The 18,282-nt window shown below is 42.0% G+C and overlaps 1 protein-coding gene across 6 annotated transcripts in view; it reads right to left on the bottom strand.

The window, feature by feature from the left end:
- The window catches only part of col15a1b (collagen, type XV, alpha 1b), a 75,634-nt gene extending 61,762 nt beyond the window's left edge, over window positions 1-13,872 (bottom strand). For 4 of the 6 annotated variants that reach the window (XM_064331286.1, XM_064331291.1, XM_064331290.1 and 1 more), the window contains exons 1-6: window positions 13,609-13,871; window positions 13,443-13,519; window positions 7,381-7,508; window positions 5,491-5,617; window positions 5,252-5,352; window positions 4,630-4,825 (exon numbers count right to left, since the gene is read on the bottom strand). In XM_064331286.1, coding sequence (XP_064187356.1) covers window positions 4,630-4,825; window positions 5,252-5,352; window positions 5,491-5,617; window positions 7,381-7,508; window positions 13,443-13,519; window positions 13,609-13,619 — 640 coding nt within the window. In that variant the 5' untranslated portion in view covers window positions 13,620-13,871. Of the gene's footprint in view, window positions 1-4,629; window positions 4,826-5,251; window positions 5,353-5,490; window positions 5,618-7,380; window positions 7,509-13,442; window positions 13,520-13,608 lie in introns of all 6 variants that reach the window. The other 2 variants (XM_064331288.1, XM_064331289.1) reach the window with 1 other exon arrangement.
- Between the last annotated feature and the right edge of the window lie 4,410 nt (window positions 13,873-18,282).

Genomic DNA, 18,282 nt, shown 5'->3' with positions numbered 1-18,282 from the left:
AACCTCATCAATGTGTTCATAATGTGTTCATATTGCACAGTCTAGAATGATCTGCAATGTTGCATAAATAACTGACAATGGACAATGGCATGCCTAGGCAGCAAGGGCCAAATGTGAGATTGCATTCCAAATGCCTTCGAGATAATGTCATCATGAACCACAGAATGTATCTCTACCATCACTACTAGATACAGGTCTTAGCCTTTAGTGACCAAATTCTAAGCTTCTGGCTACAAAAGAACACAGAACAGTTAGCTTCCTCAATATACGATCATGTAGACCTACTCGTAGCGGGGGATAGTCTGGTGGCTCTTTGATCCTGTAGCAGAGCTACAGTAAGCATTTGTGCGCCTGTGCATTGTCACTGTCCTAGAGTAAATCCTCAAAACAAATCACTGGAGAAAATGCAGGGCCCTCAAGCAAGTCCTCAGCAGGTTCATAGTCAAAAAGCTTATACCCTACAAAGAGATTTAAAGACTGTATTTTGGGAAGAAGCTACGTAACTCAAAACTGTGATAACACTTTGCACCAGCATTTAGTATGCAAGTAACAGAGAGAATAAAGCAATCAGTACATCTGAAATGAAATCAACTGCGTGCTTTTCATTAGTCTCCCTCCCTCCCTTAATCAATCATTCTCTCTCTCAGACACACACGCACGCAAACATGCACAAACAGAAACGCGAACACCCTTTTTCACTCTCTCTCTCCTTTTGGTTTAAAGTGTTTTTCCTTTTATTTATTGTTTTTTCATTCCCTTTTATGGCTTAGCTTTTTGAAGAGGTTTTAAATTCACTCCCTTTCTCTCTCAGTCGGTGACAGCGCTAAGTACGCTCAGGGACGCAAAGTCACGGCTCAAGTGAACAATTGCCGCTCCCAGGAGGTCAGAGGGCACGCAGCGGATGAAAGCAAGAAGCCAAACGCAAGAAGACAATTCTTTTCACATCTCACATCACTAAGCGCATTCTTTCCTTTCATCCCTTGTTCAAGCCTCAAAATTTCCCATCTTACAGCAGAGTGAAGAAGCGGCCCTGGCCCACTTCCCCGCTCTCCCCCAAAATGTAGTGAGACAGGATGACAGGGCATGACTCCAATAGCCCCTGAGCGCTTATATGGCCAGACAGGCTCTCCAGCCTTCCTCACACGGATTACGCACAGAGCGGCTTCTCGTGAGACTTCCGCTGTTACAGCGGAATGGGGAAGATTGCATCATCTCGCAGAAAATAAATAGAATAGCAGAAAACCTCCTGCGCATAACTTTCAAACCTGAGTTGACACAAAGAGAGAGGAAAAATGTAGCTACGCAACAGCAACCATGACCCCATTAAAAACAAGCCTACAACCCCTCCTTCAGGATAATCGTTCTTTTATTTTGGCGGATTATCAAGGTGAACACAAAATTTAAACTAATTAAATCCCAGAACACTAACAACACTAAATAATGTCACTAACTTTTCCATGAATATGAACATTCCACAGTGCTACAGATGATCACTCCAGAGATGCAGCAGGATATTTGTCTATATTTTCAGACAATAGGTAGTTTAGAGCCTCAGTGTATGAAGTGTCGGAAAGGTTAGTCCCAGCCGTCTGACTTTGTAACCTCACTCTATAAATCTGTCCAAGGGTGTCTATATTCAACACTTAACCCCTCAACTGCCTTTTCAGAGGGAGTTCTTCTACAGTCCTGAGATAAAACACCAACAATGAGTTTCCCACCCTGACAATTAGTCCATGGAAGGTCTGTCTGTTGCCATGGTGCCTGCAAGTACCGCCATCTACATAGCTTGTACCTAAAGTATTCTCTCCCACTGGCCTCAAGATGGAAATATCAGAACAATGCCCAAAAGCTTACTACGCTTGACTGTGTAACAGCCTGAGATGGATGAACCTGAGACAGAAAGGTTAAAAACACAGAGGTAGAAAGCACATCAACACACAATGCATGCTTAATTTCATGATCATTATCTTCCTATAGCACATTTTAAATATCCTGGTGCAGTATCTGTTCACACAACATCTAGTTAATGCACAAATTACCCACCCCAAAAATTCATATTAAAAACAATGAATAACTTCAGGGTGCATTCGGCTAGCACAAAATTCTAGAAAAGCTCAGGCCCTGGATACTGTTTCCATGACGCATCATAAATGTAATCACAGACAGACGGCTACACAACCAACAACTGGCAAAACACACTTTCTGCTTCAAACCACTAATATTGTTTTGGACGGCTTCAAATAATTTTTCATGAAAACCACTTTTCCAAAGAATCCATCCCCCTTACGATGAAAGCAATGAAAAAACCAGCAGAAGGACTTTGTCTCTGGACGTGCAATGCCAGGAATGTGTAATTGAAAGCAACGACTGGGTATGACACCTAGCTCATTATGTTTCCAATTAAAATGATGACATGCTGACTCCCCCCTACAGCCCTGCCAGGTCTAATTCAGCCATCTTGCCTGCTAACTGGTTGTCTCTAGAGGGAAAGGACCGCAGGGCTTCCAACGCCCCGGGCAACCAAACAATCACCCCTCAGCCTTGGGTTATGAGAGTGCTTGTTTCTGGCCTCCATGCTGGAGATGATGACAGGTTTTTGGCCATGTTCTCCTGGGGTGTTTGTTTACTCTCGTGTGAAGTGCCAGTGACGACACCGTTCATTTTTACAATCCATACAGTAGAACCGAAGCAGCGGCTGGCTCCGCTGCCAGGATCGAGCAGAATCATTTTCACAAGTGGAAACAATCAGCTGATTTGCCAGTGAGCCAATGGGGGCTGGACAGGAAGTAGTGCGTGGCTGCTGCAGGGAAGCCATCTCCACAGTCATCCTGCTGCCTTCACTGAACAACATCAGGCCTTCATAAATGGACACAAATGAGTAAAAATGCACAGTACATCCGCTGAATCCAAAAGAATCTATCAGACACATTACGCTGCCCTTCCTGTCCTGAGATAAGAGCGAAAAACAGCCTGAAAGTAGGCTGAAAGTGGTCTTTATGGTGGCCATTGCGGAAATGAAAACTAGGAAGATTTACAAGTGCACTCTACTCAGTGGGATAGACGCAGTCCCCTCCTGAGGAGGCTACTGCTGATAGCACACTTCATTCGGTAAACTTAGTCACATGTAAAAGAATAAACCGGAATGACGTGACACCATCAGCAACTGAAAACAGCAACGATTTACAATTGCAGACCGATGCTATAAAAATGCACTCCGTCTAACATCCTTTATATTTATAAGGGGCTACAGAAACAGTGGAGCTAATTTCACTCTAGCTATAAATTCAACCAAGAACAATGACATTTGAATAATATATAGCTTTACATTTCAGGTATGTAACAAGCACTTTTCTATTCAATAGCTGCATCAAATTCAAATAGTTTTTTTTATTAAACAAAAGGTCGTAAGCAGCGTGTACTTTAATACTGTAGCTCAATAAACTTAACTGGTCACTTAATTAAAAATTATATTGCAGAAAACTGCTTGCCTTCTCAAGAGATGCCACAATCACAGTGCTTACTGCCCAGGAGAAAATCTCAAATGCAAAATGTCAAACTGTTGCATTTCAACTCTGAATAGTTGCCACAGTTAACATCAGAGTGCCAGGAGAATATATGATGTGGAAAGTACTGGAACCCTTTCCAAAAGGTGAGGGTGAGCATGTGTAACGACATGCTGGAAACACAGCATGGGACCTCTGGAAGCCCTGGCAAAGCCCCCCCAAGTTAAACATATACTGGCAGCGCATTCAATGTGAAGGGTTTACAAAGTTGAAGGCACGGCACTAATAAGTGTTTATAAGCTCTGAGTTCCCAAATGACCACATTTCAGTAACCCTGATGTGCTCATATTTCCACTTCTGAAAAATGTCCACAGTTGCAGGGGATTGGCAAAGTTGTAGCAACTTGTTTTTTGCAAGCAAGCATTTTTTGTCAAATTAAAGCAAATAAAAAGTCAAATAGTAACCTTAAAGGAGAAATTGACTGAATCTCAAATTTCGCCTTCATGATGCCAGATCGCTATCAAAAAAAACATCTGTATACAGTATGCAGCAGGCAGACTAAGCAGGGCCAAGAATCACAAACTGCGACTGTTAAAACACTCAAGTTGATTATGCCGAAAAACAAACAAAAACCCAAAATACTTTCGAGGCGGCGGGCGAAATACGTCTCTACGGCACCGCAAAGGGGCTTTCCACCTGTGCGGATGAAACTGGCCTTATTGAGCGGCAGCCTGCAATTAAAATGACAGCACCCTACTGAGCAAGCGTGCACACAGCGCAATGCTGCAGCCCCAAAACGACCCAGCTGCCACCCAGCTGCACATCTCCGTCAGCAGCCAGAGCCGCCAACTTCAGATCCACGGCTCCTGCTGTCAGACTCACACACAGTCACGTGGAGAAAAGGATCTGCTGTACACTTTACATTGGTCTGGGCGAGATGGCCTAAGGTTTTTAGGTGTAGTAGGGGGTGGGGCAGAGGTGTAGGGTGGGATAGGGCAGAGATATAGGGGTGGGTCAGGGGTGTCGGGGTGGGGTAGAGATGTAGGGGCAGGTGGAGGTATAGGGGTGGGGCAGAGGTATAGGTTGGGTGGGGCAGAGATGTAGCCGTGGTGAAGCAGACACCTACCAGTCTCCTCCAGGGCGATGGTCATGGCGCTTGGTCCGTAGGCATTCCGGGCAGTGCAGTTGAAGGGAGAATCGAAGTCGGACTCCATCACATTGTTGATGATGAGAGTGGAGAGTACAGCCTCGCCCTGCGAGTGCACCCGGCTCTGCTCCACCGTGTACCTCTCGGACAACGCGCTGTCCTTCCATGCCCACACCTGCAGAACACGTGCACACACAGGTTTATACACCTAAAGCACCACACACACACGCACACACACATGCACACACAAGTTCACATGCACACACACACACACTGTTTGGTAGTACAGTAGAGTAGTTGTGTGAAGGGTGTAAAGTGCATTCCACTTGTAATGCCTATGGCATATCAGACCATTAGGGTGCATTTGTAGTATGTAGGTTGTAGGATGGAACAATCTGATGGTGTATTGTGTTGGGTACAGTATCACAGTAGGGTGTAGGGTTTATGGTGCAGTAGTGGTAGTGGATAGGGAGTAGAGTGCAGTTGGGCAGACATTGTAGGCCATAGTAAGCAGTAGAGAGGTAGAGTATGTGGTGCAGTAGAATACTAGTATGTAGGGTTTAGGGTGCAGTCGAGTAATAGGTATATAGGGGATACTCACAATCTTGTCTGGGGGAGGGGTGCCAGAGATGTAACATTTGACTTCTCCTGTCTCCCCTCTGACTGCGTATTGGACTGGGTCACCGGAGACAATAGGAGGGCCTGCCAGGGAAAACACACTCATTATTAAGGATGTAGAATACACTATTACACCCACAATTCATTTTTATTTACTGCGGATAATGAAGACGTGTACTGTTTATCATTATATTGGTTACTGTACATGGCTGTTTTACTGACCATTGACCTTCAGTGTGACTTCTTTCTCAGCAACACCAATGCGTGGGACCATGGCTTTGCACACGTACTGACCAGCATCCGACAGATTGACCGACTTCAGGTGCAGCTGGTTATTATTACTGAGTACCTTCCCAGGTGAGAGAAACACACACATACAGTCTTCACACACAGACAGCCTTCAGGTATAGCTGGGTATTATTACTGAGTACCTGCCCAGGTGAGAGAGAGACAGAAAAGAGATGGGAAAAAGGATTCAGAGCTAAGAGAGGATAGATGTGAAGGAGAGCGATAGGTAGAGCAGACAGAAGAAACACAGTAATAGAGCTCCAAAAAGATGCAGATTTAGTCAAATGTATTTTACAGACTTAGTGCTTAGTGAAACAAGTTTATAAGATAAAGGACATGTGATGTCGTTGAATCAAATGGAGTGAGAAAGATTACTTTCTTCTCTCATTCAAGGGGTGTGGAATGATGCAGGGCAGTAAATGGACTGCAGCAGAAGCTGGTTGTACTAGAGCTGTACTGTCAGACCTGGGCCCTGGCAGAAGACATCAATAAAACAGATCAGAACATGACATTTCTAACTGGTTGTATATTAAATGAAAGAAAAATCATGTTGGACATTTTTGCGCATTAAGGCAAAGACATTATTTATGTTAATAAATATTAGACTGGTACAAAGCATTTTTACAGTTTTCAGGGCAGAATTAGGCCAGTATACCAGAGTTGCCAGGTTTGGTGAGCTAGCTGGCTTGGCATTTATTCAGTTTGTGGGTCTTGGTGGGTGATTCAGTTCATGGACTAGGTTGTGCCCAAGACTGTTGCCTGGAGTGTGGGGTGCAATTGAGATAGCTGTTTTTCATTTGGCATGAAATTTGTTTAGGTGACTTATAAGACAGAGCCTGAAAGCGTGAGTCCAATATCCAAAGCTTGAGAGCTGGCAACCGTGGTATCCATTTTTAATCAAGATTTTAAGTGAAATAAAAGTGAAAAAGTTAAATAAAGTTTGAAAAACACAGACAGTAACTACTGCCCTATATATCAAGGAAGACTAATGACATGAATAAAAGTCAGACTCCTAGAGAGATTTCTCTGTATTCTATTACGAGAGGCCACACACTCAGGTGTAAAAGTGTCCCAAATCTATTGTGCACTACTTCCAAATGTGGTGTGGAAAACTGGAGACAAATGTACATTTGGCGAGAGATGTTTCTTTTTATGAAAAAATCTTTTGTGGAACGTGCCTTTTTTCCAAAGTTAGATCCCAGACTCCCTGAATGAGAAGAGAGTGTGAATAACAGAAACAGAGAGAGATACTGTATAAGAATTAGAAATTAAAAAATATATACAGTCCCCTCCAAAAGTATTGGAACAGCAAGGCCAATTCCTTTGTTTTTGCAATACATTCAATACATTTGGGGTTGAGAAAAAAAGATGAACATGAGACGAGAGTTCAGAATTTCAGCTTTTATTTCCTGGTATTTACACCTAGATGTGTTAAAGTACTTAGAACATAGCACCTTTTGGTATCAGACCACCCAATCTTTAGGTGAGCAAAAGTATTGGAACAGAGAGTATTTAAGTAAATGAAAGTAAATAACACTTAATATTTGGTAGCATATCCCTTGCTTGCAATAACTGCATCAAGCCTGCGACCCACTGACATCACCAAACTGTTGCATTCTTCTTTTGTGATGCTTTTCCAGGCTTTTACTGCAGCCTCTTTCAGTTGATGTTTGTTTTGGGGGGTTCTTCCTTTCAATCTCCTCTTCAGGAGGTGAAATGCATGCTCAATTGGGTTAAGGTCTGGTGATTGACTTGGCCAGTCATTGCTGTTCCAATACTTTTGGAGGGGACTGTATACATTCAGGATATGAGTTTGGTGCTCACCATGTCGTCGCCCTTCTTGTTCCAGCTGAAGCCGCGGGGTGGGTAGCCAGTCCATTTACAGTTGAACGTAACATCCAAATTAACATCTACTTCCAGGGAGCGGGGCTCCACAACAAGGCTTGCACGAACTACAGTGGGGTCAGAGACAGATTACTATGTACCGATAAATCATTAATAAGCAATAATCAAACAGGCTGTAACCTTGCTCTCCGAAAGACAAAATATAACCAGTCTATAGTAATGGCTAGCAAAAATTAAAATCTTACATTCTCAAAAACGAAAAAACTACACACCTCAAGTTAATGTCTTACAGAATATAGCTAATATGTGTCGATTACAGAGAAAGTACAATCTATGAACAAAACAAAAGTGCTAGGATGTCAAACTGTCTGGGAGTTCAATGCAAGTTCAGGGGTGGTTCTTACAGTGCCTTTAAGAAATCAATGAAACCTTGACAGAGGAGTATCATTCTATAGACACGCAGGTAGCTACCTTAGACTGCTTCTAGTACTGGTAATTCTAGTCATTCTAAGCAGGATTACGTGTGTAACATCAACAACATGCAAATTGTTGCATAGGCCTATTCATGCAGAGCGATTGGCTGCCTACATTGCATTTCTCTGCATGTAAGCTATGTAACGTAGGTTGAAGAAAGTCACCACCACAAGACACAAAATAATGGCTATTCAAAATAATTTGTAAACATTTATTATTGTTAATGTCATGAATTTTACCAGATAATGATTGAGTTTTATCACCAAGGCCAGCACTATGTAGGCTAATGCATATTCTTATTTTGATTCTTAGTGACTAACTATGGAATCTACCAGACTTATAGAACAATGAAAGTACTCATTTCAGATGTGAAACAAAACAGTGCAATGACCATACCAAACTGTGCTATCTTTTTGTGTGTGTTGCGTGTCTTAATGAGTGTTTTTTTCTCATTGTGTATGTTGTAGGAATTTGGTATCCAACCACTGATGGCAAAAAAACAGGATTTAAGCAGTTCTAAATAGTTCTAAAGGAATTTATGCTCTCGGTGTGGGCCAAGACAAGCAATATGTCCAATTTAGGACAATGACATAGAGAAAACTCACAGCTGGACCAGCAGACCGCACTGCGATGATGTGTGTGCGCTTTACTCAAGCAGCGAACATAGGCCGTGTAGCGTAGCCAGCTCCCCGCCTTACTGCCACAGCGTTATGCACAGCGGTCTGGGTGACCCTGCGTTTGGAGCGGTCTGCGGTTAGATCACAGAGCCGGGGAATGCGCTGATGCACTTCCGCCTGTCCCTGATGTGCATCCAATGTGAACAGCGCCGAACGCCAACAGCTGCGACAAAGGCGTTTCCGCACGATGAACCAAAACCTCCCTCGCGGATTCTGCCACAAGGTGCAAACGCACGACAATCAACAGCGAACTTGAAAAGGCATGAGGCATTTTTAGGGCTGCAGGCTCTCAGGTGAGAATGCTTCATGACTCTGTCGACACTACGGCCTCCCTATCATTAGGCTTTCCATTATTTTTTCACCTCTCCTGCATGAGGCTACTCATTACTGCGCACCCCTATCAATGCACTTCAATCAAACGTCCAAGGGGAAACCCCAATGCATCAAAGAGTAGTCAAAAAAAACTGCTCAGCATGCCTATACACTGCTTGTGTGTTGGAGACCTAAAACAGACACCTGCTTTTTTAATGCATCATTCCATTCTGACACTGTTTCCATTCACGAATGAACACTGGATGATGTTTTCAACCGCCCTGCTGCTGTCACTGTTGACAGGAAGGCGGTCACGCCCCAAAAAGGTCATGAAAATATTTTGAGACATTTATATTTATGGATTTGGTTCTTTTAGCAACCTTTCTGGAAGTGACCTAAGAAGCACTGTATTTGTATATATTTTTAATTCCCCTGGGGTCAGCATCACAGCTGGCATCCTGGAGACAGTGATCTGCTCTTCCATTTGAAACTCAGCCTCGATCAGGAAAATAAAATGGCATCAAAGGCTATGAGAGCTTTGAAGGGTGCTTTGAAGGTCCCAGGCTTCAATACGAACAGAACAACTAATAAAACGTAGTGGGAGCAATAATCGGACGCGGGCTGGTGGAAACAACCTCCTCATAAACAGCACTTATGTGCATGTAGAATAGTCTGGAAACTTTTCATCGATGTGTTTTGCAAAATGGCACCGTACAGAGATGTAATAAAACAAAAGCCATCAGATGCGGAGTTTGCTGATCTAGCAGCTGGATTTTGCCATAGAGGTCAGGAAACATTTAAACTGCTTTCCTGTTATTATTATCCTGATTATTGTTTCATGGTGTTGGGGTGGCCTTTAACGTGCTGTGTGCTGCCTGAGAAAATATTAGCCTTTGCAGCACTTTTTGATGGGGGTTGTTTACCCTAGTTATGGTATTCCCATTGACATAGCACATGGGGAACTTTTTTAATACACTCTCCTGTTTTGTCAGCAAGTATTGTTCAAAAGAGCCCTGATGTCATGTATCATAGGGTTACAACTATTGACTTTACTTCCAAACATGCTGTAGATGTGTCATCCAAACATGGCATTTGCAATATAAAAGCAGCAAGTGGAATCTTTGGCTGGACTCTTGCCGAGCATGGAAGAAGGCAAACAAATTTGGCATCCATTTTTGAAATGACATAGGATGTTTACACCACCGGCCTGAATTGCCTAATTGGGATACGTGTTTTAGCTGATTTCACAAAGTCGAACAGCTCAATACAGAGAGTACGATGAGGTCATAAGTGGTGTGCAGCTCACCCTGAACGGTCACTTGAGGCAGACACGATTGAGAAAGCAGCCAGGTTTGGCCAGGACACAAAAACTCTGAGAATGTCACTGAGACCAGTAGTTATGCTCTCGGTATCCGCTAAGGAAAAGTTCCCCACGTGTCCCTTTGCCAAGATACGTTTCAGCAGTGACAGTGAGGAGCAAGAGACACCGTGCTTTTCCTGCCATCAGAACAGTCCTTTATATGCAACTCGTGCCTGGACGAGAAACTGAGACCTCGCTTAATGCACTTGCATCCGCTCTGTTTAATATTTTCCAGCATTTGAAATGAAATTGGCTCAGTTTCTAAAGGCAAATATTCTGACTCTGCTCAACGCCAGCTCTTCTGTGCTGTGCAGACGGGCACAGAGTTTGACATGAGTCTCCGCAGTGGAGACTCTTACATAAGAACTGCTCTCACCCTGTTCCCAAATTCATCCCTCGCTCACACCGAGGTTAGAGTAATGGAGCACAAAAAGACTCAAGTACAGCAGGTGACATCTTTTTTTTGCTTTTATGAGAAACCGGAAGACAACAGGTAACAGCCTATTGGGGTTAAGAAGAATTTCTGTGCCTTAAGTCAACAGGTGTCATAGCGAACTACATTCTGTGGGGACACGCAGACAGGCTTGGTTAAGATAGCCATGGTGGAAGGTGGGTGGAGGAGAGATGACCAAAGAATAAGGCCATGCTCTCTGTGATAATATCAAAACTAGGATCTTCTACAAGCCATTAAAGCTCCAACTTTGGACAGAGATTACACCCAAAAGCTTCTACGATAATATCATCTCCTCTCAGAGCGTTCCCTAATGCTACTCATGTGAGGCTGCTGTGCAGGGGGTCACATCTGGGTAAAATAGACTCCTGCCACTCACCCAGTATTTGCAGCCCCTGGGTCGGCACAGAGGCAAAGTAACCCCACTACACATAGCAGCACACGCCAATCAGTGAAAATGCTGACCTGGACACAGATCTGCATTCTGTTCAGCAGTTGATGGAAACACATACAATGCAGCAGTACCCAAAAAATACAGCAGTACCCAAATAACATCAGAAACTGAAAATGAAACCTGTTTATTGCGCTTAATGTATTTCAAACAAACTGGGTGGTCTTTTGTGCCACTGGTTATGAAACTGGACCTACAACTGGGTTGAATATTCACATTGCAGCTAAGGCAACAGTGCTGTTCCCTAAATGTGGGCACAACAGGCCATTTCCTGTAACGCAAATGGATGTTATGTTAAAAGCAAGCCATGCAAGTCTTCCTATAGATGAAATCTGTTAAACAGTTTTACATTGAAGTCTAAATCATGGCCAGGCAGCTAGAGAGGTTTCTGGCAAACCGGTCTCTTTGCAGCAGATGAACCGGGGGGACTAATATTAGGTCTAACTTTTCATGAGCTGCTTTAGCCATTAACAGAGTTTGCTAAGGTTGTGCTTCGTCAGCCTTAATTATCCCTTGAGATTCAGTTCACCGCCACAGACTGAATGCCACCATCACAGACACCGCAAGCTGATGTCAACACAATCTGCAGCTTTTTAGACCCCGGTCATTTGAGGGCAGAGCCTTCAGATAAATATTTTAGATTCATGATCATTTAGTCCTGTACTAACAAATAACAGCTTTGAACTTATTCCTGAGCCTGTGTACATCAAAATGTAAATTGTAGGCTACATTCCTCTCTTTCTTTCACTCAGCTAACCCCAAAAACGTATGTCATGGTTAAAAATGCAGAAATGCAAAAATTGAAAGGCTTCTGATCTTCTTAATTATTTATTGATATATCCTTCAACCAATCCACATATTTAGATAGGCCTCAATTTCAGATCAGGATATTACATGATCTGAATTTAATCTTTGTCAGTGGACTTGTTTGCTGTTTCCTCATCAGCAGCAACAACCCTTTGTCATAACTCTGGTACCTGCACTACACAGTGCAGTTCACCACCCACTCTTAACCTTCCACAAGGAATTCGTATCACAACTCAGACAAGGCCAATGTTCTGGCCATAGAGTTCAGCTACTGACATTTATATGGCTCATGAGACCAAATATCAAATTCATAGGGCTGATCTAATGACTAGGGTAATCTATACAGAATCCATTGATTTCCATGGAGGAGCTCAAATAAACAAGCATGGGTCGTTTCTGTGGAAACTGTGTTTGTTTCTTGACTGTTTACAAAGTGGAAATCTTTGTCCAACACGGTCTGTCTGGCAAACGTACTGGTGGACTTGTTTTAATTCATTTGGACTTTAATTCCTCATTTGAATCATCATTTGTTTAGTAGAGAAGCAGTCACAGATGTGTAGCTTTCATAACTAAGCATGATGTGGACCAGCAAATACAGTAGGCTACCGTATCAAAGGTAGACACCCTGACAGCATCTGCAGCATGATCCTTTTCACATTACTACTTTCTCCCATCTGACTAAAATTGACCATGGGGTAATTGCAGACCACTGTGACCCTTTTTCTTAACCAAAACCCAATGAAGACCATATTAGTTAGACTTATGTGCATGCTTCAGTTCTCTAAATGTCTGTGGTCATAAAGCTTAGTTCATGATTAGTTTCTGAGCATTCTTTGGGAGTGACAAAAAGTGCTAAGAAGTGATCCATCCCTGTTGGAGATAACATAATTTTAAACTCATTAGTCAATGCCTAAAGGGATAAAATACGACTAAGCAATTCTCAGTGTGTCTGCACAGCCAATATGCCATGTGTGATTTATGGTGGCTTTATCTGGTTAGCTGCCAGTGCAACTATGGCACGCGTTCTAGATTTGCACCAAAAGGAAGTTGATAGCTGATACAGTAAAGCAATCAAGCCCATACGTACTCATCAGTCATTTCAATTGTGAAATCTTTGCTTGAATTGGGACTTGTACCGCTGGTCCTTAAATGATGCGTTTGTCTGTGGACATTCCTATGCAACATTACACTACTTTCCAGGTCTGCTCAGAGCGATCAAAACGCAAATGACACTTGATATTAGAGTGCATGGAGAACTCAACTTTTCCACTCAAGTAAAACATCGGAAGAACTGATAGTATGAATGCACGTCAGCAAATTTCTCCGAAAAAAACTACTTTAGACTATTGACAGCAAGTTGTTTGATATTTATCGTTAGAAACTTCATACATTTACTTTATCTCGGCAAATTAACGCAGATGACAACTCATATTATTAGTAAGATGTACGTAGAAAGCTTATACGATTAAACAGTGGAACTTTAAAAAAAATCAACATGACATAGCCTACCTTTCTTAACCTGCGCGTCAGCAGGAAGATGGCAGTACCACAGGAGGAGATGTATACCGAAGGACCACAGCGAGAGTCTGCCGGTAAAAGCGTATGTTACGATGAATGGGACGATGAACTAGTTGCAGTCCCGTTACAGTGATTTTTGGAAGAAAAAACTACTCACCGGGAATTCATCTTCGATTATTGATGTAAATTCCTCGCAAAAAAACTTCACTCGTGCATATGTGCATACAGTGAAGAGTTGGAGCCCGCACTACTCCCAGTCAGACTCAGAGCCTTCTCTCCCTCAACTCTCTCTCCCTCTCCCTCTCAGCTGCCTGCAGCTCCAAATGGAACAAAGGCTGCCTTAGTCCTTCAGTGCTTCCACCGTTCCTGAACACTGAAACCCGACTCCCCTTATTGCCTCTGTAGACCATCGCTTTAAACTTCTTGTACTGCCCTCCCCAACTAACTATATCGTAACCCCCGCAATCTGTGAACCGAGCTTTAGCCCCCTCCCATTCTATTAGTGATATCTTACTTTTCCCTTTTTAAAAAAAGCCAGGCCTTGGACGCCAAATCACCAAACCACAAAGCTGCACGGTAAGTTTATTCATTGCCAGAACATAATTTTACTGGTTATTTTATTGGTATTTTTAAACACAGTTTGTATAATATAATAACAATGAGCCCATATATTGTAAATGGTCCAATGTAGGTCTGCCTGTTCACATGTAATTACCGAATAATGCGTGCTTTAATACGGTATCAAAACATTGTGCTGCCTGTTGCCAGAGTACCCCATACAAGCTTCAATCACATGACATTGTACCAGGTGTGTCACTAGGACCTCTTTTTTTGGATGATTTAGTTTCAATAGTGTCCCCCTGATCTCAATTCAAAATATATCTAAGAAGAATTCAGTTTAATTAGATCAACAGGAAAGAGACACATTATTTGCGAGACATTGTCTGTTGGCTATTTCAAGACAGTGCAGCGATATCATAAATATCAGAGGTACTACTTACAGTGCCTGGAAAATCTCAGCTGTCACTTGTTGCCTCTGGTCATTTTCTTTGTCTAAGGAATTATGTTCTGTTCTCACTGACCACATACAGGTGTACCTGGCACCATTCAACATGGCCATTTGCATTTTCTTCTCATTTCCACAGGCAAAATGGGCCCAGGAGAGCAAGAAGGATCAGTGGTCTATTACATTGCCCTTACATGGCAACTATTGCAGCACAGAATTGGTTATGAATTTCAGGGGTTTAATCATATTTTTTTTTAGAGTACTCCATATGAAATTTGTCTTGAAAAGTAAATTAACAAACAAATAGAACCAGATAAAATGATAATGCTTCTACTTTCGTCTTTATTGGTTACTGATTTAACAGGTCAAGTTTAGTTAATTAATTTGGAGGCACTCTCCCAAAGTGAACTTACAAGTGTAGTTTTACAGCAGAATAGTTTAAAAGATTGCTGCATTCCTAACCAAGGAAGTAATGGATTTGCTATTAGGCCATTAATTTGCCACATGAATACTTTAATGAACATTCCTAGTAGAGCGAGTATTCACATTACCCCTTTTCAAAAATAAGCAGCACCATATGCCTTTTTCTCTGTTTCCCATCTTCAAACTAAGTAACACACCCATATCAAATGGAATTCACTGAGTGCAGCTGTTAAGAATCTCTTTCTGTTCTTTATATGGTTGAATGAGCGGCATAAATTTAAAAAAAAATGATTTTCATACACAGTAAGTTTTTTCCCCAGTAAATTAGCAGTGATGGTAACTCCTCTTATAGGTGAAAATGTGTTAATTATAGTAGAACTCAATATATGCTGCAGTTTTTTCAATTCATTTTCTGTGCCTTTTCAGCTGTTTGTCTATACTTTCCTCAAAAAAATGGAATGGAAGAAAATCCAAAGAAGACTTCCTGATACTGAATTGTATATATAAAAAGCTACTTCTATAAGCTTTGGCTTGGAAATATTAAATATCAGGTCAAATAAAATCAAAATACCCTCAGTGCTCTCCTAAACCAATGAATTTATTAGTGTGGCCGCCCTACCCGAACAGCACAGCTCAAACATTTCGGGGTGGGTCTACCATGCAACAGGATTCCTTTCTATCTTGGTTACAAAACAGTAGTTAGAAATGAGCAAATGTCAAGAAAAGAAATTGCACAAATCTTGGTAATAAGGCTGAAGGGAAACATTCTCATGGGGAAAGCAGGGACAGTGACATCACTGACTACACAGGAACATAACTTTACTTGACTTTCAGCCATTGCCGTGGAAGGCCAGCCTGGACCATCTCAGGAGAGAGACTGATAGAGGATACGGCCAAAAGGAGAATGCGCCGAAGACATTTTTATTGACAGGTCCTTGGCAAAGATGCTTTTTTACAGTTACAGAGAACGGACCCACACGTGATGTTCAGTTTGTCTATTTGTGGCCTTTCCTTTGCCAAGTTTAAACAAATTAGATTTTTTATTTTGTGTCCTTGTGTGAATGAAGACAATTCTATATCCTAACATTCCAATAACTGATTAGTTGAAAGCGAACCTAAACACAGTTTTGAACCACCCTGGACCCTAGTGATGCCACAGCACAGTTGAATGGTGTTTCTGACCACCGCCTTGTCAGATGAAAGCCCCCTTAGATATTTAGCATTGCTTTTAGTGAACTGTAGTGTATTTATGCCCTTCAGCACAGACAGTCAGGACCTTTTGTGCTTTGCTCAGCCCTCAAAGACACTACCATGAGACCAGTTATCATGAGACACAATCTTAGCTGACAAGGCTACAGGATTCCAGTATTAGATGACCTCTATGATGCAACTCCATTGCACAAGGCCATTGTGTGAAATAACATGGCAATAAGCATTCCAGGGCTTTGGTTGTGTATTTTGGTGATAAGAGAGAAGAAACCCCTTTCTTCTTTAAACTTGGAAGAACTTTTATGAAAGCTTGCCAATCACTGAGGATGTCCACACTGTTAAAACTGCCACCAGATGATTCTAGATGGTTTGGCTCAGCATTAACAGAGGGCCCTCTCTCTTTGAGCCCCCCCCCCCCTCCCGGTACTGTAGAATCATAAGAGAAAATCACGGCACAATGTTGTTTGCAACAATGCTCTTGATACTTGTGGTTGATGAGGGACTACACATTTAAAAAATATCATGGACTGTGGCAACATAATGATTAATGTTGAAAGGTCTATGCACCAACAGAATGATTATGAAATTATTGGTGTGGTGACCGTGTGTTTCCAGTCCAGATAGGTGTTTCCAGGATAATTTTGAGTAAGCAAAGACTAGTAAGATACTTGTCTAATGTACTAGTGGGGCAAATCCGACTCATGGTGTTTGTACCTCTGACTTGTTTACATAGGAAAGGATGACCATTCTGAGAAATCATCACATTAAATTATATCAAGCACCTCAAAGTCGGAGATCACCCAAAGCTTCAGTAACAACAGTTCACGTCTGTCAGCCAGTCACTCCACCTGAGGACGTCTGGGCCATGGACCTTGAGCATTTGTGTTGAGCTCATTAACTACTCTGCCTGACTGCAGCAGCTTCTGAAAGCAGAGCTCACTCCCCCTAGGCTGTATGGCAAAAATGAGGACGCGTGAAGGAATGCTTTGAAAACATCCACAAACCACTCTGCTGATATTATGAAAGGGGTCTAAGTCTCAGCGTCCGAGCTGCGCGTGACAATCACAGGTCACAGTCTGTATGCCATCATGGCTTGCAGAGCTTGTGGAGTGATAGGGAAGTGTATCACAGGAGCGGCCTGGGATACACACTTTGACTTGAGAGGCGATAGTGAACCAACACTTTGAACCTCTTGTGACTTACACAGACGTGGTGCTCTATGTGTCTTGCTGGCATGCTTCACACACCTTGTTGCATAGGCAATGAGGTCTGCTGAAGAAAAAACAGGAAACATGACCAATGTCAGTATTTCCTCTTTATTCCCCTTACAAAATGCCTGGACGAATTCCTACAGAGCATGGATTGAATCTGGTGCCAGTTTTAAAGCATCTTTTCAGATGTTCAATCATTGACCTTGGTGGAATACGGACAGAGTATGATTATGGCATTGATGGCCTACCCTCCTGGAGGCTGCTGAAGTTCATGACCTGGAAATACATTTTCAGACACAAATACAGCAGACATGACAAGATGTCCTGAGGGAACTTTCCATGTTAGTCTTCACCTCTCAATTTAAGAAGGGTTTTGTTTGAGAGACATAATAGATGTTGAAGACAGAATCAATACATAGATGTTAAATAACAATAAAATATGATAAATGACTTTGTCTTTGACTATATAACCGCAGTGTTACAATATTCAGTGAGAAATTGTACATGAACAATTAAGTAGTCAAAAAATCTGAAGGATTTCATCTCCTTTACGAAAAAGAATCTAATGGAATTTGCCTTTTCACATCACAATGTGTCACAATTTCACGTGTGAATGTGATGTATTCACATGTGAATTAAAATATTCACATGTGAAAAGAAACTCACATCTGTTTTTTTTGGCTTTTTTTCACGTCCATAGGGTATCGTTTTCCGCTCTCATCTTATAAATTATTTCTGTAGTTCACATGTACTCTTCTCATGTTTTTTGAACATGTGATTTTTTTGTATGGGCTATAAGAGAGAAACGGAGATTTATGGAAATTAAATCTTCAACATCTGGGATTCTCAAGAATCTAGTGTGTTTTAGGATCACACCGGACCTAATCCAATGGCATAAACATATTAATTTGAAACAGCCAAGTCCTTCCCAGAAAGATTTGTGAAAACTGTACTCTCTGATAACAAATAATTGATTCCATAA

This window comes from Anguilla rostrata, chromosome 4 (assembly GCF_018555375.3).
Source record: "Anguilla rostrata isolate EN2019 chromosome 4, ASM1855537v3, whole genome shotgun sequence".
NCBI classification, from domain to species: Eukaryota; Metazoa; Chordata; class Actinopteri; order Anguilliformes; family Anguillidae; genus Anguilla; species Anguilla rostrata.
Note: the sequence above shows the minus strand (reverse complement) of the source record. Positions and strands in the feature narration are given on the sequence as shown.